The sequence below is a fragment of the Penicillium psychrofluorescens genome (genome assembly GCF_964197705.1).
Source record: "Penicillium psychrofluorescens genome assembly, chromosome: 4".
Taxonomy (NCBI): domain Eukaryota; kingdom Fungi; phylum Ascomycota; class Eurotiomycetes; order Eurotiales; family Aspergillaceae; genus Penicillium; species Penicillium psychrofluorescens.
This window is the reverse complement of record NC_133442.1, coordinates 580,843-601,422: the sequence shown is the minus strand read 5'-3', so window position 1 is coordinate 601,422 and position 20,580 is coordinate 580,843. Positions and strand designations below refer to the sequence as shown.

Genomic DNA, 20,580 nt, shown 5'->3' with positions numbered 1-20,580 from the left:
ATCAATCGTGGATTCCTTTTCGTGAACAAGTCTTGGAATTGAATCCTTCGACACCACCCAAAACGACCATGCGTGGAGTGACTTTCCAAACGTTACCCCTTACGGTGATTGCCTTGGTGTTGTTGCTGCTGTTCCAGCAGACTCATGCCCAGACTGTGGCGAAAGGGGATTGCGCGACCGGTGTCCACGCAATCCTTGCGCGCGGTTCAGGCCAGGGTAATGATCTGAATGTCCTGGTCAAGCTCAAGCAGGCGATCCTCGAACAGATTCCAGGGTCGACTGTCTTGGGACTTCCTTACGGCCATGGCAACTCGGATAAGTTCGAGGCCGTTTATAATGGAGCCCTACTCCTCCAGAGGTATATCGAGGATTACGTTGCCTCCTGCCCGGACACGAAGATTGCTCTTCTTGGATACTCTTTGGTACGTATCCTTCAGAAATTGATCCATCGCACACATGTTAACAGACAAATACAGGGCGCGGTTACCATGATGGATGCGCTCTGCGGCACCAGCTCCCTTCTTCTCGAAGAAGTGGCTGCCATCAATCCGAAATACAACACGAGCAGTGAGCAGACGCGGTATACTGTCTAGAAAGAGCGGTTGGCTAATGGACTGCAGTCATCACAGCGGCTGCATATGGCGATGAGACTTATGTTCCTCTGATGCCCTGGAACACAGGCAACTGCACACTGGGATTGGGAGTAAGGACGAGCCCAAAGGCCAAAGACACACAAAGATGAACGAATGCTAATCAGACGTGATCAACTGTAGATTTTCCCTCGTCTGGATCCGCTGTCGTGCGAACCCTTCGCGGCCTCGCTGCACAGCTACTGCGACTATGGTGACGATCAATGCTGCTTCATCCTACCCTTGGACGACAACAAGGCACACCACGAGTATATCGAGAAATACGACCAGGACGTGGTGGACTTTATCAAAAAGCGGCTTGCCGAGTGATGCTCAAAACATTGAATTGCAGGCTGGAATTACGGGAAATAATTTGCATAGATCAGGCACGCCATTACGGCCGGAAATTATTGATGATCCCTCCAAAACATACTGCTACAATAGGTATTTTCCTCAGCTCCTATTATTGAGGGCCCATGTGGGTGATTGAGTGGGTCTCAGGGCCCTGAAAAACCTCCTATTGCTCGAGTGTCCACAAGGGGTCAAGTACTGGAGAACTTAAAATCTAGCTTGGACTCCCGAGCAGACCCGGAAACATGGGACTCCGCTGGTATCTTAATTGGGATCGCCAGTGGCAACCCTTATTTGTCTTTTCTCCGGCACACCCAGTCAGCCATAAAAGCGGCAAGTGCTTCGTCGATATTTCGACTGTTGGCCGAGTCAGATCGACGATCAGATGCTATCTGTTCGTCATAGGCCCATTTTTGGAGGGCCTCTTTTGTCCAATTGGTCGAGGTGGTATTTTAGAAGGTTACTGAAAGCGGAAAGGACAATGAAAGTACCTTTGCCGGCGGCAATTACAAGTGGAGTTTCCTTTTCGGCTCCGGATGAACATCTGAAGCTTTATCAGAACTAGCGCTGGTAATAATGGTTCTGTTTTGCTCTTGATTTCAGGAGACGAAAGCTTAAGATCCGCTTATCGGAGGAAGCGTCCCGGACGCCACGTTCCAGAAAACCGGTCCGTAGCTCCGATCGAGCTTTGTCTCAATGGGTTCGATGGCTGTAGGTAGAGGTAAGAGCCCTAAGAGACGGATGGGAGTGCTCTGAATAGATTATGGGATGGGGGTTTCGAGCGCCTCAACAGCTGCGAGCATGGTGATTATGATGCTAGCACTAAAGCTGGCCTGTATCTGCAACCTAACCGGTCGAGTGTTCTTGAACTATAGTCTCCGAGCTTGTGGTTCACGGTAACAGTCGTGGAAACAGATCTTAAGGGAGAGCCCAAGGAGATGAGCAGCGCAAAATCCTTGAAGAAAATGCATTTTGGCCACGAGACTCGCGCGAAAAAGCGTGAAAGTCTGAAAGTCTGTAGAAGAAAGTATGAAACGTAGAGCGATATGTGAGCTGCTCAGAGGAATCGACAGGTGGTAGCCCATCGACGTGACTCCCTACAGCTCTTCCATCTATTGATATCTGCCGCAACTTGGGGTTCAGTGTTACCGTACAATTCAAAAGTCGTTTAAGCTTGAATAAACAAACTGCTTCATCTGTAGGTCATCACAGCCCCGAGCCAATTGTACGACACACCATATCGTGTTCTCCGTCCGGAATTTATTCATCGGTTGAGGTCCGACCGCGAAGCTCAATGCGCTTAGGGTCGATCTCGTTGACTCACTCGTTCAAACCAACTATAAGTTATATCCCCGCCTTCTCTTCCCTCCCATTGCCTCTACGAAGAAACAAATAATAAACCTCCGCTGGACCAACAAGAAAGCCAAAATGGCAATGACTATCCAACAGCATCTCGCCGACCATCCACCTCCACCAGAGACACAGGATCCCTCCCAGAAAATCGAGTATCTGGACACGGTGGAGGCGTATGACAAGTGGGCTGAGGTATGCAGTGGGATCACCCATGGTCTCGTTTCTTGTCTTGCCAAAATACTACTTGTGTCGCGTTAACTGACAGTAAAATCAGATCTATGACACAGATGGAAACTTCCTTCTCCTACTAGACACCATCGAGATGCGCATGCTGCTCCCCCACTTCCTGGAGCGCGTGCGGGCCCGGTTCGGAACGGACCCGTCACCGCTGGTGGATTTGGGGTGTGGGACGGGGAGGAATACAATCCAGCTGCTGGATGCACTGTCTGCGCAGGATTGTGATAATAACGGCTTTGCCTCGACGGTTTTTGGTGTTGATGCGTCGCCGAAGATGTTGGGCGCTGCGCAGAGTGCGATTGATGCGTCGGTTGCCGCGAAGAAAACGGATCGACAAACAGAGGTCTCATTAGCGATCTTTGATCTATTGAACTCGGCCTCAAGCATCTCGCAACTCCCGTCCTCACTCCGCGACGGGGGAGCGGTGGGGGTGATATCCACGCTGGTGGTGGAGCATATCCCCGCGAAGGTATTCTTCGAAGCGGCATCCTCGATCATGAAGCCGGGGGCATATCTACTCGTCACGAACATGCATGCCGAGATGGGCAAGCGCAGCCAGGCCGGCTTCACGGACCCGGCTACTGGGGTGAAGATCCGGCCGACGAGTTATTGTCATTCTATCCCGGAAGTGCTGGCTGCGGCTGATGAGGCAGGATTCCAGGTTGAGGATTTGGTTGGGCAGGATGGTGACGGAGGCGTCTTGGTTAGGGATGTCGATCAGCGGCTGGGGGATCTATTAGGTGTCAGAGCGAAGAAGTGGGTTGGAGTGAAGGTGTGGTTTGGAGTATGTTTTAGCAAGAGACAGTGATAAGTGCATCAATATCAGATACTACAGAGTACAGGCTCATAATGAGAGTTCTATTTTGGGACAGACTCAGAGCTTTGAGTGAACATAATCTCAAACGAGCTAGCTCGATGAGAAACACTCTGAAATGAAGAGGTAAGCATATGGTCCAGTATAGAATGCGCCCTTTGCCATCCCCGGCAAAGCAGTGACTCAGTTGATAAATGCCCGGCACAGACACAATGTCAAAATAGCCAGGTGCACCAAACAAAACCGATGTCACTGGCGCCTTGGGGCCTATCTTCGGAGAAGTTGCCTTGGCGAGGGAAAACATATCAGAAACACATCAATGATGCCCGTATCGGATTCCTCTCATTGATCCCCTCTTTCTCTCAAACAAACCACGTCAAACGAGTCCCCTAGTCTTCTTGAGCTGTGGCTCTGAATCCCGTCGTAGTTCTGGCCGTGAGGCTGGGCTCCGGGGGTCGTATACTCGGACGAGTTGGCTTGCCCCACTGAAACCATCCCTTTTTTTGGGATGGACAGTTTGGACTGAGGTACCTAGGAAATGTTGGAGGTACTTTGTTTGGTCTGTCTGGTTGGGGGTTCGAGTCCCATTGACGGTCTCTGTTGTTTTTTTCTTCTTCTTCCTTTCTCTTGTCTAATGCGAGAGGCATGCCCTCCTTCCTGTTTGGGTAATACGCTCCAGATACATGCTACAGCAAAAAAATAGGGACGAATACAGCTAAAACAGCAGTAGAGGACAGATCATATAGCATGAAGATTGCAGAAGATAGATTCAGTTGGATATCACCGCCCGGGGGAAAATAGTTGCCGTATGATATACATTCACAAGGGTCGTGTGTCAAAAAATTCAAACCAGAGTATGTACAACAATATTCGCGCTAGAAAATAACATACATAACAAAAGAAAATAACAAAGACAGGCAGCCTAGGACGAAGGCTCATCAGGTGACCGCCGCTGCCCACTATTAATCTGCGCCGCAATCTGCGACTGGCGGAATCGCTCGAAGGATTCTGCATCCTGCTGCTGCGTGGCCCAGAGCTCATCAACGGTAGACCCGAGCTTCTCAAATGTATGGTCGGCTTTGTCGCCCTCGAACCTAGGCTGCTCGTCATGCAGACGTTCGAGCTTCTCCCGGAGTGCCGCAACGCGGGACTCGTCGTCCTCGCCGTCTTGATTTCTGAGTAAGTCGCGGCGCAGGTTCTGGCCGAGACGGTGCACGTGGCCTTCCTCGGAGGTCATGGCGCGCGAGTGCAGAGAGGTGATCGAGCTGGCGCGCGAGAGGCGGATGGCGTATTGGTCGGTTTCTTCATCGTCAATGGCGTTTTCATTGTCAAGGATACTGTTGTTCGCGTTGGCGGCGGCGCTAGTTTCGTCACCGGAGTGTTGGTCACCGGAATGCTGCGAGCTGGTGTCTGGGGCGATAGTTGCGGGTGGAGCTTGTGATGCAATGCGCGTTTCGGGATACTCATCTTCGAATCGCTGGATCATCCGGCGGAGCGTGAAGTCGAGGAATTGAAGACGTCCTGTAATCGAAGTGGGTTAGATATCAAATCCGATTCAAAACATTGCTGATACTTACTATAGTTTGCATCATTGCCAGCACGATCCTCACGAATCAAGGCAGATTGGATTCGGATTCGGATGTTGCGCGCCGATTCCAGGAGATTCTTCGACATGTCGCGCGGTTTCTTGGTGACAACGTCCCGAGACTTGGGTCGTCGAGGGGTCGTAGTGCCACTGCCCAAAGGAGAGTGACCTCCCAGGACATTAATACCATGTTGGTCTAGATTGCTTAGGCAGACGCCCAGTGCCTTCACGACACCTGTGCCGCCAATGACATAGTCTTCATCCGGGGCGGGGTCGTCCTCCGCTTCCAATGGTTCTTCGGAAACGGTTGCGTTGCCAACAATATGCTGTAGGATATCCGGTACGGGGACATCCCTGGCTGCCGAAGGGTCGATCGCATCAGACAGTTCTTCGGCAATGGCACCACCTTCCATGTTCCGGAGCGAATATGCCACAATCTGTGATGCCAAGGCTTTCACGACCTCGTTGTTCTCTGCGCTGGGGACGTCAATGTCCACTGCAATGATCGTCCGCGACACACGGACAGCCGCCATCATCGACGCGTAGACGGCGCAGGCCTCTTCCTGAGTGGCCGGGTCGGTAGCAGAAGCCAAAACACCGATCTGGGGGTTCTCCAAGATGTTCAAGTGGCAGAGACTGGGGCATTCAGGCAGAATCTCAGCCAGACTGATGACATGGTCGGGAGAAAGGTCGACATCGGCAAGATGAATACGCCTTAGCGAAGGCATCTTCGGCAGGAAACGACGGAATAATCCAAGAGCATGGGTCTGCGTCGAAAAGAGCTCAGGATTGTGCGAGAAGTCAATGAACCGGAGGTTGCGGAGCCGCGTTAGGGCTTGAAGCAGTGGGTAGATAGTTGCTGGCTCAAGAGAGCAATCTGCCAAACTCAAGGCATACAGAGACTGCTCGGCCTCAATAGCATCTGTCAGGAGATCGAAATCATCCTTGATAGGATTGCCTCCCAAGTCGAGGCCCTCGCACTGTCCAGCCTTGAGATACTCGATCACATGTTGCAGGCCTTCTCTCGTAAGGTCGTTATTGGCAAATCCTAGTCGTCGCAAACCCATACTAGTCGCCGCTTCGGAAATATTCTTGACGTCATCGGCAGAAGGTTTGCATTCACTGAGCAGCAGCTCTTCGAGATGGTCACCACCGAACCGTGCGGCCAGGGCATTGGCAAAGATAGTGCTGGCACTGAGGGCTGGATCGGGAGCCTGGCCCTCCACTACCGGACGTGTCTTGGGGAAACGAATGCCGGACAGATCGATGGCCTTCAAAGATTTGCAAAGGTGTATGAAAAGACTAATGTGGCGCCACCCCTCTCGGCCAATCTTTGGGTTATTCTTCAACGAGAGCTTCTCCACCACACCATATCGTTCATCATTAGCAACGACTGACTCCGGCCGTCGGGCTCGTCTCCGCCGATACCGCATCTGTTCGATAGTCTTGGTGGCTAACAAACCTGCGAGAATAGTCCGCGTAGACTCATCATTCAATGCGCAGTTCTCGAGGATGAGTTTGCGAACGGGAACTACTGCAAGCCAGTCGCTGAAGGTTGCGATATCTTGCGAAGTCATGGGGAAATTGCTGAGGTCCAGAGCCCCCACCGTTCCGGGAGACTCGGCCAGCGTCGACGAGGGCGAAGAGATCTCATCAACCACTCTTTTAAGGACAGGAGTCTCACGGAGCTGGCAGCACCGGCGATAGATGCGCACAGGGTCTGTAGTCGGGTGGCTTTGCGTTTTGCGTGGAACATCAGGCGTTGGTGTTCGCGGATCATCCTCATCCATCTCCGCGTCTAGCTGCAGCGGCACCGAGCCATTGGCAACAGCTTGTCTCCGCTTCTTTTCCTTTCGCTCTCGTCTCTCCTCTTCGGATCGCTTCTTCTTCTCTTGCTTTCTCGTTGGTTCCTTGCCCTCGCCGTTTGGCTTTGCATCGGGTTTTGGATCGCTTGAAGGGTTCGCGTTTTCAGTGGTGGCCGGGGAGTTCTTTTCAGCGATTGGAGCAGGGTTCGAAGGCTGGGCAGCCACAGGTTGGACAGCTGCATCAGCGCCAGTCTTAGCAGGAGTAGTGGTCGGGGGAGAGGTTTCCTTTTCAACCACAGCAGTCTCGGGATTCTTCAGAGCATCAGCTTCTCCCTTATCCTTGGTCTTGACATCGGCCTTTTTGGACTTCTGTGCGTGAGATTCCGGTAAAGGTCCTTGGCGTAGCTGATTCGTTGGAGGAGCGTCCTCGTCCGAGTCCCGATGAGACACACCTGCGATTTCCACATCGACACAAAAAGCTACACGATGGAGCTTCGCCTGGTTCAGATCCGCAATCTTGCATCGGTCTCGATTCGGATCCAGATTCAACACGCGCCGCTGGCATACTCCTCCGCCTGGCGGTAACTTAGGAAGCCCGCCTGAGTTGGAGGAGAATTTGCGCAACGCATTGTGCAAGAACGACGGACCCTTCGGCGAGGAGGAGATCGCGGGAGCACCAGAGTCATCTTTCTTCTGTAGCTCCTCCTCCTTGTCCTTTGGACCGGATGCTGCCCCGACCGAGTTGTAAGAGTCGAGAGGTGGAGTCGCCTTCGGACTGGCAGGGTTGCCTTTGAGACTGGACTGCGACGGCGGGGTCGAGCCAGACGAGAATTTCGAGCTCAAACTTGAGATCCACGAGTTCCGTCTTCCGATTTGTTTGGGGAGGCTCCGCTGCGTACTCGACGACGGGGTAGCGGGTTTTTGGTCTGCAGGTTTATCTTCCGGCTCTACCGCCTTTTCTTCTGGAATCGAATCATTCTGCAGAGTTCCTTTCGTCTGCTGCTCCGAAGACGGGGACCGCTGGGCGGACGCTGGGCGCGCCGGGCTACTGTTTGATCGGGATCTCCGGTGCGATTTGTCTGACTTGGTGGTGGTCGCAGTGTTTCCATCCTCGCTAGTCTTGTCGCTGACCGTCGAGGAGACTGATTTGGTGCGAGAGAGATTATCTGAACCAGCCTGTTAGATGTGATCCGGCGTATCCGGGGGAAGAAGCGTAGCTGGTGCATATCCCAGCGGGACCATCCCAGGAAATGCAATGGACTTGCCTTTTTGCGAATGATGCAGCCAGCTCACATCCACGGTTTGAGCACCCTCCATTTTGGACATCCTAGCAATAATAGCACCGGCTCGACTGTGTATATAGTGGGGGGGTGGTTGCCAGCTGCGCGCTGGGTTCGGGGGCTGTCTGGGTACGTCTAGATCGATGGGCGCATAGTCGGCTGATCGTTCAGTGTCCACAGAAACCCGAAGTTATCGTCTCGTTTCGGATCGGGTGAGATTGCACCAGAAGAGGAGGATCGCCGCGGGGCCCCGCGACGTCACAGAAGGGCAAGAAGTTGGTGGGCAGTTTTGTCGCACACTGCTACAGATGATCGTGATGCGGGGGTCTCATAATGAATGGGCGAAGCAGAGCAGACATCATGATGATGGGGGGAGCGAGAAAAGAAGGGAGAGAGTCAAGTCGCCGACGCTAGATCAAGACGACCAAGCAGTGAGTGGAGGTGACATAATCGACGAGGCACGTGAGGGATGGGATCCACGGGCATTATTCTGGAGAGTTACATAACTATTGGAGCAGAGCTTTGGGTCTAAAGAATAGTTGCCTCTTAGGTTGCAGGGGATAGGCCCTCGCAAGCCAGTCGCCTGTATTGACCCTCTCCGGTAGACTGGAGAAGGTGGGGGGCCGAACCGTACGGGAGTTGAGGATCGGCCTTCCGGGGGGGGGAGGGGAGAAAAAACCGGGTATCCCTTTTAAACGAAAAATACAAAGCCCCAACGCCTCCCAGTGTAAGATAGAACGCCGCACAGGATGCAATAATAAGGGGTGCGAGGAAAGACGCAGAGAGCCACCCCAAAAACAATCATTCCCTTTACTCGGAGCTCGACGGAACATCCTTCAGGACTTCCCAGCCGTACTCTTCCTCCGGTTTCTCCGGGTCCATGCCGAGGGCACTACGGTAGGCGCGGACCTCGTTCTGCAGACCCGCCACGATCCGGACGGGCAGCTCCTCTTCCTCCGACCGCAGGCGATGCGCCTGGCGGATCATCTCGGAGCACTTCATGGTCTGCGCATGCCAGTAGTCCCGGTCCAGTCGGCTCTCCAGGTGGGCATCCCGCTCGGCCTGGAGCAGGCTGTTATAGTGGCCCTTCTGGTATAGGAAATGCATGTTGTTGTTCTGGCAGTAGTTGCGGATCTGCTCCACCATCGTGCCCAGGCCGGCTTCGTAGTCGCCAATCAACTTGGTGTTCTCGATCTGTTCGCGACGCAGCTCTTCAATGAGACGCTTCTCCTTGGTGAGAACGCGTTCGAGTTCCGAGATCCGGGCGGCGGAGATTTCACCGTTCATCTGCTGCACTGCGGCGCTTGCATTCTCCGCGGTGCCGTGTTTCTGGATTCGGGTTAGTGGCGTCGTGGGTTTTGTGGGGGAAAGCATATCACCGACCATGATATCCTCCGCGCTCGAAACAATGTTCTTAGTGACCTCCCGGTTGTTCTTCAAGACCTCGCTCAATTCCAACACCATCTCGTACAAGTGATGCAGATCCATCTGGTGGCCGGCGTTCATGGGCATGCCCGTCGTAATGGCAGCCATGCCACCGCCGTTGACCTGAGCCGACGGGTGTGCCAGGGCAGGTGACATGCCCTGGCGAGGCATATTGGCCATGTTGGCACCGGGGGAGCTGTCGTAACTGGCGAACATGTTGGAGCCAGGGCTGTTGCCAGCCATCCCAGGCCCGCTGCTCATCGACATGTCGGCGAGGGCAAAGGCACGATTCAATTCGTCAAGCTGAGGGTCCAAGGGGTTAATCCGCGAGGGGCCGCTATCCTCGTCGTACCAGGAGACGTGGTTCTCGACGCCCAAGACCTCCTTCTGGAACTTCTCCAGGTCACGGCGAGTCACGTGGGTGGAACGACGGCGGTGCCCACGGGCGTAGGATGCCTTGGACGCGGAAGAAGAACTGCCCTCGATGATGGCGGATGCGCACTCGGGGCAGGCAGCGTGCGCGGTGTCGTGGAGATGATGCGAGAGTGCGACCGAGCTGGACGACGGGGTCGGGTCCGCCCACTTCGGGTTAGTCCCCGGAGCCTCGGCGCCCACGCTCCGTTGCTCGCTGCGCTGCTCCAGGTCCATGAACGAACACCAAACACAGTGATGGTGGTTTAAAATCCAAAAGACTCGCTGCTCATCGTGGCCAGTGGTCTAGGGGTGAGCCAAAATGTTTTCCGACCGCTGTGCACGACGGGGACCGCAGGGTGTAGGCGTAATCGACTCTTGGACGGGAAAGAAAAAACGAATCGGGCCATGTCGCAATGGATTGTCTTCTTGCCTGGCCCAGTTTCTGCAGGCACAGTCGACCGGTGCCTGCCTGTCCTGACACTCTACGGCAGGTGCCGTCCCATCCTCTACAGCGACGTACGCGGATTGGCTATGACGAGTAGTATACACAGTGACCTAGATTTCCTTCCTTGTTATTCGTTCAGTCATGATGTATGATCCTACGTATCCTACAACGCCTCCAGTCTCCGATCCGATCCCGGAAGCGAGTAATCGGGTGGACTCTCAACTCCTCTGCCACTTTTCTGCTGCTGTGCAATTCGCCCTCCCACTCGGGCCACCAGCATGCGCATCTTCTCCAGTTCCTGCACCAGTTCCCCGTCCCGGGTGACCAGGTTCGGCTGGATATTCTTCTGCGGGTCCTGGAACGGCTCCAGTAATTGCTGCAGGTGCTGCAGTTGGTCTAGGCGCCGTCGCTGCTGCTGTCGTTGGTCGTCGAGCGCAATGAGGCGCTCCCGGAGCTGCTGGAATCTGTTACACACCACCATGGTCAGACAGGTGGAACTTCAATGGGAGCATATGCGGGAGGGGTTGCAGTCTGACCGTGTCTTATCCTCGTCGCTGGCCCCCGGCGTTTCGAGTTCCATGGGCAAGTTGGTGATGTTTCTAGGCAGTTCGAGTTAGGATGTACCCACGCAGACAGTCGACCGGTGTCTCACATATGGCTGGACAGGTCCACTGTCTTTTCAATGCCCTTCGCAAAGGCATTCTGGCTACGCGCTTCTTGACTGACGGATGACCAGTACAGACTGGCAATCTGCTGCGCGATATGGTGTATGGCCTGGGAGGAGTAAACAAAGCGGTTGTGTTGTTTTGCAGCGGCGTTGACTGGAGCCGAGTTAGTCGCGTAGACTCTTCCGTGGTGACACAGCAACCAAAAATCAACAGAGTATCAGAAATCATCTCACCTTTGTGCAGGACGTCTTCCACCACCTTGTCGCTCAGGTCGCCCTCGTCGGTGTCCACAGCATAGTTCCTCCAGTCTTCTGGCAGATCCAGGTTCTCAGAGAGGATGCGGACCTGGCTCCATATGAATGCCGATTTCAGCTCGGATATTGTTCGTGTCGAGTCCATCTGCGGCCATGTAATGGAACAAACCCGAGTCTCGCGCGCCGCTCTTCTGCCGCGCGCTCTTATCATCACGTGACGCGCTCATACTGGAGACGGGCATACAGTCGAGGGCCCTTTCATGGAAACAATTCGGAGGAATATCATTCCAAAATTGAAATGGATACTCCGAAAGCCATTCTCTTTGATCCCCTCCGTCCAATTTCATTATGGCGACTTCCTCGGTGGTTGGCTGTTCCCTTGCACAGTACCTCGGCAATCTGGCGGCTTAAAGTCCATCCTTCTCCGCAGACCCCAACCATCGTTAATTCACATCACTTCCACACAAACAACATGGCAGAGACCAAGCGGCCGGTGGGCCTTCTCTTCGACATTGGCGGAGTTTGTGTACGCTAGGCCCGTGACTTCCATAAGAAACCTTGCTGATAGATTGGCAGGTCGTCTCCCCATTCCAGGCTATCCTCGACTACGAGCTGTCGAAGAACATTCCTCCGGGATGGGTCAATTTCAGTATTTCCCGAACCTCGCCGCACGGTAGCTGGCATCAGCTGGAACGAGGCGAGATCCCCATGGACGCCAACTTCTTCGCCGCATTCAACAGAGACCTGCGGAACCCCGACCTGTGGAAGCAGTTTCACGAGTGGCTCGCGAATAAAAAAGACCAACCGCCCCCGGATCGGACGCCTCCATTGCCCGAGGTCGACGCCGAATGGCTCTTCTGGGAGATGATGCGGATCTCACGCACTCCCGACTCGTACATGTACCCCGCGCTGAAGAAGCTAAGAGCGTCGGGTCAGTTCGTGATGGGGGCTTTGTCGAATACGACCAAGTTTCCCGAGGGGCATCCGTACACGAAGGATGTGTCCGGCGTCAAGTCGCAGTTTGATTTTTTCATCTCGTCGGCGCATACCGGTCTGCGCAAGCCAGACCCGAAGATCTACCAGGTCGCGATCCAGGAGATGGATGCCGAGGCGAAGAAACGGGGGTTTTCGGGGGTGAACCCGGCGGATATTGTCTTCCTGGATGATATAGGAGAGAACCTCAAGGCCGCCAAGAAGGCTGGGATACGCACTCTCAAGGTGACGCTGGGCAAGACAGACGAGGCCGTGCGGGAGCTGGAGAAGATCACGGGTTTGCAGCTGCTAGAGGCGGACAAGGCAAGGCTCTAGGATCCAGGGGGATAGAAAGGACCATTCAATCGGTCGCATCCAGCGAACATGCCATCCAGACAGACACAAGCGTAGATCTACACCGCTCGCTGATAAGCCTTATCAAGTCTTATCTTATCTCCTATCGATAAGACAGTCGTGGCCAACCGCACTGGCGAGCGCGGGATGCAGGCCAGGCTAAGCGAATCCCCCACAAAGACGAGACAGACTCTCGCTTTTTTCCTCTTCTTTTTTGTCCACCATCTCTGTCTTGAATCAAGCACTCCGTCGACAACCGTCACAATGGTGAGTCCAACTGCTCCAGCAGATGGATGAATAATTCCATTCTGCTTTTCCTGGAAGCAAATTTTTTTTTTCTTCCATTTCCCTCCCGTCCGGGTTATGCAAGATGCTTCGGTGGTTCTGAAGCGCAAATTGCTGACTCGTTTTCCCTCCATGTAGCCTTTCACCAAGACCGTCAAGAGCGACGCCTACTTCAGGTAAGAAAGAAAATTCTCTGGTGTTCATCAATCGCTTTTTTGGCTAATATCCATCCAGTCGCTACCAGACTAAGTACCGCCGCCGCCGCGAGGGCAAGACCGACTACTATGCCCGCAAGCGCCTGATCACCCAGGCCAAGAACAAGTACAATGCGCCCAAGTACCGCATGGTCGTCCGCTTCACCAACCGCGACATCATCACCCAGATCGTCTACTCCGAGATCTCCGGTGACAAGGTCTTCGCCTCGGCCTACGCCCACGAGCTGAAGCGCTACGGCATCACCCAGGGTCTGACCAACTGGTCCGCTGCCTACGCCACCGGTCTGCTGCTGGCCCGCCGCACCCTCAAGAAGCTGGGTCTGGACGAGGACTTCAAGGGTGTCGAGGAGGCCGATGGTGAGTACACTCTCACCGAGGCCGCCGAGACCGATGACGGCGAGCGCCGCCCCTTCAAGGCTTTCCTTGATGTTGGTCTGGTCCGCACCTCCTCCGGTGCCCGTGTCTTCGGTGCCATGAAGGGTGCCTCGGACGGTGGTATCTTCATCCCCCACTCCGAGAAGCGTTTCCCCGGTTTCGACATCGAGACCGAGGAGCTGGATGCCGACACCCTCCGCAACTACATCTTCGGTGGCCACGTCTCTGAGTACATGGAGACCCTTGCCGACGAGGATGAGGAGCGTTTCAAGTCCCAGTTCACCAAGTACGTCGAGGAGGAGATCGACGCCGGTGACCTCGAGGAGATCTACCAGGAGGCCCACAAGGCCATCCGCGAGGACCCCTTCAAGAAGGATGAGGACGAGGAGCCCAAGAAGTCCAAGGATGAGTGGAAGGCCGAGGCCAAGAAGTACAAGGTCCCCAAGCTCTCCCACGCCCAGCGCAAGGCTCGCGTCCAGGAGAAGATCCGCGAGCTCGCTGCTTAAGCGGATCGCACCAAAAGCTTTTTCTCAAAACTTTCTCTCTGTGTGTGTGTGTGTTGGGGGGGGACCAAGGCTTGGCCTTGTCGGCGTTTCTTTCAGATGTAGATTGATGGATCATGAATACCTCATTGTTGTTACTCTTTTTCTCGGAGCAAATTAGTTTCTCAAGGCAATTTCGTTTCCCACTTCTTATCTGCTCCGCTGAATGTCCATCAATTCCATTCCCTCACGCGCTTGCATCCTCTTCTTGTAGACATGAGGTCGTAGTATAACTAACTACCCAGGTCTTGGACCTTCGTTCAATTCGAATGACAACACGTGACTGATGCCCAACAGTCCATGTTCAACTTCATCCTCGACACAACACTCAAAGAATCAGCGCAATGCATATACGCGCCGCCTCACGATGAGAGTATACCTCATCCGCCACGCCGAAACAATCCACAATGTAGGACAAGCATGGTAAGACCCACCGGCTCATAGTTGACTACTGCTCCAAGTGCTGATTCAAGAGGTATGTAGGGCCGGAACCACCGACTCAGCACTGACGAACCATGGAGTCCTGCAAATAGAACTCCTGGCGCGGCATTTTGCCGCGCAGTCGGTTAATTTCAGCGCGGTGTTTGCATCCGATCTGAGCAGAGCACGTCTGACAGCAGAAGGCATCTGTCGTCTGCAACCACCCGCACAGTCGTCGGTGACGCCCATCCTAACTCGGGATCTGCGAGAAAGAGATTTCGGGTCGTTGGAGGGAATATCCTGGAACTCTTCCCATTCTTTGAGCGGCTCCGCCTCCTCGTCATCAGCAGCAGCGCAGACCGAATTCGAGTCTCACATCTCAATGACACAGAGAGCAAATTCCTTTCTCGGCGACCATCTCCTTCCACTCCTTCTTGACGAACAGGACCCGAATCACGAACAGGAAGTCGCCATCGTAGCACACGGAATCATCCTGCGCGTGTTATGGAGCTGTCTCGCTGGACTCTTCAATCCCATGGAAGTCCATATCGCTCCGGGTGCAGCGTTGCGCCATGGGAGTGAGATAGCTGTGAACCCTGTCTGGTCAAATACGGGGTTCATGGCGGTGCATATTCAGCCCATTATGATGACGCCGGGGGTCGCGACGCCAGTATTACCATCATGGGACTTGCACCAGCCACTGAGGTCTGGAAACAGCAGGGTTGACGATGTGACTGTACCAGCCCCTCTCGAGAATGCAGTTTCACGAAGCTCTGACTCAGACGAGGCTCTCTTGCAAGGCTGGAGAATAACTGTCGTGGCCGTGGACAGCAGAACGCATCTTAGCGGACTGCACCGAACTCGTGGTGGGATCGGGAGTTCTGTGCATGATTCGCGTCAGAAGAGAATCGACCAATTTTTCAAATAAATGGACAGAAAAGATTACGAAAGGTAGATTTAGTGAGTGAGTGAGTGAGCTTGATAAACTTGCGAGAAGCCATAGCGGAACGGAGTCCTTGCGTTGTTGTTGTTGTTGTTGTTGTTGTTGTTGTTGTTGTTGTTGTTGTTGTTGTTGTTGTTGTTGTTGTTGTTGTTGTTGTTGTTGATATTGGCCTCGTGGTTGGTCCAGGCCAACTGTCTAGCCGGGATCACTCTTCTCCTACCTGGGTATATAACCCATTATAATGGGGGGAAACTAAAGAACCAGCGAGCCTGATGGTGAAGCGGTGTGTCATCTCTACATACTGAGAGTAATCCGGTTATCACTTTCGGGGGAGCAACAAGGGCCTGCCAGCCCCCTGTGACAGGTGTGATTGGTTTCTTTTTGCAGGCCGGGGGTTCAAACCCAGGATGTCCTCTGTTATTATTTGCTTCTTCTTACCTTTCTCTCCGCCCTCTCACATTCTTGGTCAGTATAATGTATGCCCGAGATGTCACCGGCACCTTCCTTTTTGGGATATCACTTAGTCAATACTCACTCTAGCTGTATAGCTAGTTACTCGATCCGTGCTTGGGCCGTGTACAAGCAGTACCAATTATAGACACTTTCAATAGTCAAAGATCGAAAGGCATGGTATTCAATAAGGATATAGATACAAATATAAACACAGATATAATCACAGATATAATCACAAATATAATCACAAATATAATCACAAATATAATCACAATATGGAAACGCGTCTGTTATACAACACCCAGGCCAAATCGTATGAACGGCCATAGTCAAGTCCATAACTGGCCATTAGTCACGCGTTCCAGTAGCCTCAGGCATAGTATCGGGAACCTCATTTGCAGAGTCCAAAACATGCGAAGACGTCGGAGCTTGCGCCTCATATCCCTTATCATCAAACGAGCCACGCATCACAGCCGGATCAGCCGGGAAGACAAACTTGGCGCTCTTCCACGGCTTCACTTTCATGAGATACATAGTATCAATTTCCTCAAGTGTCCGACCCTGGCCCTCGATGACAGCGAAGTAGACCAGTCCCGCCGCGAGGAAGAGGCATCCAGCGAAGACGTAACCAAACCGGAAATCAATGGCACTGACAATGAACGGAGTGAAAAAGGCGAGCAGAAAGTTCCAGAGCCAGTTCGATGCTGTGGCGAGGGACATCGCGCGTGCGCGGTACTGCGATGGATACAGCTCCGCAATGATTGTCCATACCATCGGACCCCAGGTACTGGCAAACCCGAGAATAAACAGACAGGCAAATACTACCATGGCCACGCCGGCGGACTTGGTGTTTTGTGGATGTTCGCGGTCGAGCGCGAAGTGGCCTACCGAAGCGAAGACTATGAAGCAGATGAACATCCATAGTGCTCCGGTAATTAGAGATCGGCGTCGACCATAGTTTTCAATCAGGTATAGACCAAGGAAGGTCGTGCCGAAGTTCACCCCGCCTAGAATCATCTGGGTTACGTAGCTATTCTGGATTCCGGCGCCTTGGAAGACCGTGGTTCCCTGTAGAGAGATCAGTTGGTTACCTTTCCTTTTTTTTGTAAGGATAGTCAGGTACATACGTAGTAGAAGAAGTAGTTGGCGCCTGTAAGCTGCTGGAGAGCCTGCAGAGCAACACCAACAGCTACACGGTATCCCATGCGTGGAGCACGGAAGAGCTGGACCCATGTAACCTGACCATTGCGGACTTCTTGTTCATACTTTTCCCTAATCTCATCAAACTCAATCTTGAGCATACGATGGTTCGAAGGCACGCCGTAAATCTTGGACAGTGTGTTTACAGCTTTGTCGACCTTTCCGTGGCGGTAATCGTACCGAGGGCTCTCCGGGAACAAAGACATGCCGACACCAAGAATGACGGCCCAGACGTAGGTAATTCCCATTGGAATCCGCCACGACGAGGGGTCTAGCCGAGCTTCGGTTCCGAAGTTGATACAGTTGGCAACGAAAATCCCTAGAGTGATGAAGAGCTGGTAGGTGCTGGCAGACGTGAGTTTTAATACATCGCATATCGAGAGGCTCTGCATACCTGATCAAAGTTCCTCGAATGTGTCTCGGTCCAGCCTCGGCTTGATACATGGGCACTAGCAAGGATACTGCCCCAACTCCAAGGCCAGCGATCAAACGGCCCACGGCAACCTGATACCACTTTCCAAATGGCGACGAGATTTGGACTGTGACACCAACGCAAACCATCAAACACCAACCAGAGATGGACCACTTGCGCCCGATGCGGTCCGCAATAGGTGCAGCAATTAGGGCGCCGATCAAGGTACCAATAGATAGCTATAAGTCGTGTCAGAAATATGCGGCAGCCAGTAGGGAATTAAACTCACCAGTCCAACAATTAGACCAGCTCGTACGTTAGTAAAATGGTGGGTAGTACCCGGGGTAGTACCCGGACCTGGCTCGCCATAGCGCAACAGGAAGTTATTCATCTCCAGGAAGCCGGAGATCTGGCCGGTATCGTAGCCGAAGAGGAAGCCGCCCATGGAGACAAAGAGTCCCATGACGAGAGAGCGCCACGTGAAAAGAGGGATTTTCGTGTCGACGAGACCCCCTGCTAGTTTCTCATGGTCGTTGGTGGAAACAGACTCCCGAGGTACTTCCTCACTGTTGTTTTGGTCTTGCGGCTCCTCGACCCGCTTGGATTTTTTAAACATGATGGTCGGTTGGAGTACACTCGTAGAGGTGTGACAGAGCGAATATGGGGATCTTGTTCAAATCGGACGGTCATGCGACAGCCGGGAGTGTCTTTATAAGCCCCACGACCACTGGGGGTCTAGAGCTGGGGATGCTGCGCGTGGTCACGCAGATTTCGGTCTTTCAGCCTCATAGGGAATTGATGACTCGTTGACTGAAAGCACTCAGTAGGCGCAGTCGACGGCCATCTCCGTGAGAATGACAGAATCCGGGGAAGTGGGGGACTCTGCAGACCAGTTCTCTCGACACATCCGTGGATCCCGAGGACCCAGACTCCATGGCCACATGAATCCGTCCTGTTCGGGACAACCTCATTCTTGGACCGCGAATCATGATTCAGGAAACTGACAAACCTCAACAACTGTCAGTGGAAGTGATGATATAGGTGGCAAATTTGCGGGTGGATCCCCGAGTCGCTACCGAACATCCGGCCGAAGAGGTGGTGACAATGGCTAGTAAGACCGGTGCATATTGCGGAGATAGATTCGAGAACGGACGCCACGAGCGCTGACGCCACGAACGGTAGTTAGTTACGTGGTGGCACTAATGAGCCTCAGGTGATGATGCCTCAGGCAGCAAGGCCGCCAATGTCAACCACTTATTGTTAGTCCTCCAAAAAGTAACTTGACTAAGTTATGGACTGATGTAGTCGCACTGACCTAGTCGCACCCAGAAGATGTTTACATGGGCTGGATACACCGATTGAAGTACTCAGGCTCAAGTCACCGAATGTGCTCTTGATTCCTTGTTTATTGTTCACTCAGTTACGAACGCCATTGTTCATATGCCCGTTCGATGCGCTGTTTCATTCATACTCGCACAATATATATATACCATACATTCATCCAAACATCAAATCATTTATGTGAGATGCATATCCACAAAAAATGTCAAGGAGGGCCTGTTTCCTGTTTCCTTAGGGATCAACGAATGACGAAGATCATTTCCAAAGCGAACGGTGAGGAGGTCTTCAAGGATAAATCAATGGCAAGGATAATATCCCAAAATGAATGGCGAGAAAGGTCTGCTTCCTCAGGAATAAACAGATGACGACAAACATATCCAAAACGAACGAAGAGAAAGGCCTGCTTCCTCAAGGATTATGATCGACTATCGCAAACCCCTAATCGAGCCCTGCAGCTTCGCGTCTCGTCATGTTGGTAGACGTGCCAACATCAAAGTAACAGATAGCACTCAGATCAAACTGGAAAGGCGCAAAGCCCGAGACATGGCCGCAGTAAGGCTCGCTATTCTGGCTGTTATAGTCATAGCCATTGTACGTAAATTCGATGCTGCAGCCTGATGAGCCGGCAATGGGGTCCCAGCATCCAGTGACATTGGTTGCGGAGCTGAGACCGCCGCCGGAGAAGATACAGTTAGAGCAGAATGACGACGACGACGTGCAGGCGTCAGGGGCGATTTGAGTGCCCTGGGCATTGAAGAGCATGTTGTCATAGAAATAGCTGGAGCCGCCTTCGCCCTGGCCGCCGTCTCCGCCAGGTTGGGGGAGTGTAACTCCTTCGCACTGCAACACAAACTGGGAGTTGCCAGATTCGTCGCTCGGGTCACGTTTGGCCGGTTTGGTGAGTGATGAGAGAGGGATGGCAGTCACCGTGGTCAGACTGGCGAGGGCTGAGAGAACAATGGAGAGCTTCATGACGGTAGTAGCAAATGAGCAAAGTGAAAGTAAGTGTCTTGGTATTTGATGGTCAGGATAATTTGAAGACGATGATTTGGATATTGATTCAAGCTTGGGGTTTCGCTTGCCTTTATTTCTACAGTAGTCCCACGAGATTTACACCCTACATGAACTCATAGATGGGTCCTTGTGTTTGGCCCCCATCGATATTGTAGACTGTGCTAGTTTCATTGCTCCCAGGTAGACTCTCGTTTAGTTGAAACAAGCGGCGGAGTCTGGGGATCTATGCCCACCCAAGGCACGTGGAAACGATAGTGGCAGCGCTAGCTCATGGCTAGCGTGTCTGGTTGTTCTCTAATGCCGTGATGTTGCTTGATCTGCACCTTAAAATCTGGTTCATAACATCATTGTGTTGCATTGATAGTCTGAAGAGAGGTGGGTATCCAATCCGCAGTGGCTCGCCCCCATGGCGATGATGTATAAATTTTGATGCTTGATCGATCTTCCCACGTGTGGAGGATGCAGATAACTTGCAACCGCGACTCCAGGGGTCTGGACATGGCCAATTAATATAGAGAGGCCTCCACATCTTGCACATCGCTTGTTTCAGGATTGGGATCTGGGAAGAAAAAGAAAGTATGGAATTGCTGATCTTTTCATCACATTACGCTGCAGACCAATTTTCTAGGTCTTATCTATCTTAGCTACTGCGGCGGCAATAAGAATTGTGATAAAACGAAGGTACACTCTGTAGAGTGTAGACCTTAGGACCCCATACACAATTAAACAATTCAAACTACGTAATGGAATCCCCATAAATATGAGCGGAGTCTCTTGCATAGCCTCGTATACCT

General features: G+C 52.9%; 9 protein-coding genes across 9 annotated transcripts; 4 read left to right on the top strand and 5 right to left on the bottom strand.

Moving 5' to 3' along the window:
* Positions 1-68: 68 nt before the first annotated feature.
* PFLUO_LOCUS5948 (uncharacterized protein) lies at positions 69-959 on the top strand (the record flags this gene model as incomplete). The annotated part of the gene is made up of 4 exons (XM_073783445.1): positions 69-422; positions 477-567; positions 621-703; positions 774-959. The coding sequence occupies 4 exons, from the start codon at positions 69-71 to the stop codon at positions 957-959; spliced, it is 714 nt and encodes a 237-aa protein (XP_073639999.1).
* Positions 960-2,408: 1,449 nt separating this feature from the next.
* PFLUO_LOCUS5947 (uncharacterized protein) lies at positions 2,409-3,460 on the top strand (the record flags this gene model as incomplete). The annotated part of the gene is made up of 3 exons (XM_073783442.1): positions 2,409-2,525; positions 2,608-3,354; positions 3,413-3,460. 3 exons carry the CDS (start codon positions 2,409-2,411, stop codon positions 3,458-3,460), a joined length of 912 nt encoding a protein of 303 aa, XP_073639998.1.
* Positions 3,461-4,306: 846 nt separating this feature from the next.
* On the bottom strand, positions 4,307-8,091 carry PFLUO_LOCUS5946 (Microtubules assembly and stabilization protein; the record flags this gene model as incomplete). Its single annotated transcript, XM_073783441.1, has 3 exons — positions 4,307-4,905; positions 4,962-7,950; positions 8,068-8,091. The coding sequence occupies 3 exons, from the start codon at positions 8,089-8,091 to the stop codon at positions 4,307-4,309; spliced, it is 3,612 nt and encodes a 1,203-aa protein (XP_073639997.1).
* Positions 8,092-8,864: 773 nt separating this feature from the next.
* Positions 8,865-10,127, bottom strand: PFLUO_LOCUS5945 (uncharacterized protein; the record flags this gene model as incomplete). Its single annotated transcript, XM_073783440.1, has 1 exon — positions 8,865-10,127. One exon carries the CDS (start codon positions 10,125-10,127, stop codon positions 8,865-8,867), a length of 1,263 nt encoding a protein of 420 aa, XP_073639996.1.
* A 374-nt stretch (positions 10,128-10,501) lies between these two features.
* Positions 10,502-11,405, bottom strand: PFLUO_LOCUS5944 (uncharacterized protein; the record flags this gene model as incomplete). The annotated part of the gene is made up of 4 exons (XM_073783439.1): positions 10,502-10,802; positions 10,875-10,937; positions 10,991-11,159; positions 11,240-11,405. 4 exons carry the CDS (start codon positions 11,403-11,405, stop codon positions 10,502-10,504), a joined length of 699 nt encoding a protein of 232 aa, XP_073639995.1.
* A 327-nt stretch (positions 11,406-11,732) lies between these two features.
* Positions 11,733-12,568, top strand: PFLUO_LOCUS5943 (uncharacterized protein; the record flags this gene model as incomplete). The annotated part of the gene is made up of 2 exons (XM_073783438.1): positions 11,733-11,786; positions 11,837-12,568. The coding sequence occupies 2 exons, from the start codon at positions 11,733-11,735 to the stop codon at positions 12,566-12,568; spliced, it is 786 nt and encodes a 261-aa protein (XP_073639994.1).
* A 282-nt stretch (positions 12,569-12,850) lies between these two features.
* Positions 12,851-13,967, top strand: PFLUO_LOCUS5942 (60S ribosomal protein L5; the record flags this gene model as incomplete). Its single annotated transcript, XM_073783437.1, has 3 exons — positions 12,851-12,853; positions 13,010-13,047; positions 13,106-13,967. 3 exons carry the CDS (start codon positions 12,851-12,853, stop codon positions 13,965-13,967), a joined length of 903 nt encoding a protein of 300 aa, XP_073639993.1.
* A 2,200-nt stretch (positions 13,968-16,167) lies between these two features.
* PFLUO_LOCUS5941 (hexose transporter hxt5) lies at positions 16,168-18,047 on the bottom strand (the record flags this gene model as incomplete). Its single annotated transcript, XM_073783436.1, has 4 exons — positions 16,168-16,887; positions 16,947-17,364; positions 17,414-17,670; positions 17,721-18,047. 4 exons carry the CDS (start codon positions 18,045-18,047, stop codon positions 16,168-16,170), a joined length of 1,722 nt encoding a protein of 573 aa, XP_073639992.1.
* A 1,163-nt stretch (positions 18,048-19,210) lies between these two features.
* On the bottom strand, positions 19,211-19,744 carry PFLUO_LOCUS5940 (uncharacterized protein; the record flags this gene model as incomplete). The annotated part of the gene is made up of 1 exon (XM_073783435.1): positions 19,211-19,744. The coding sequence occupies one exon, from the start codon at positions 19,742-19,744 to the stop codon at positions 19,211-19,213; it is 534 nt and encodes a 177-aa protein (XP_073639991.1).
* Between the last annotated feature and the right edge of the window lie 836 nt (positions 19,745-20,580).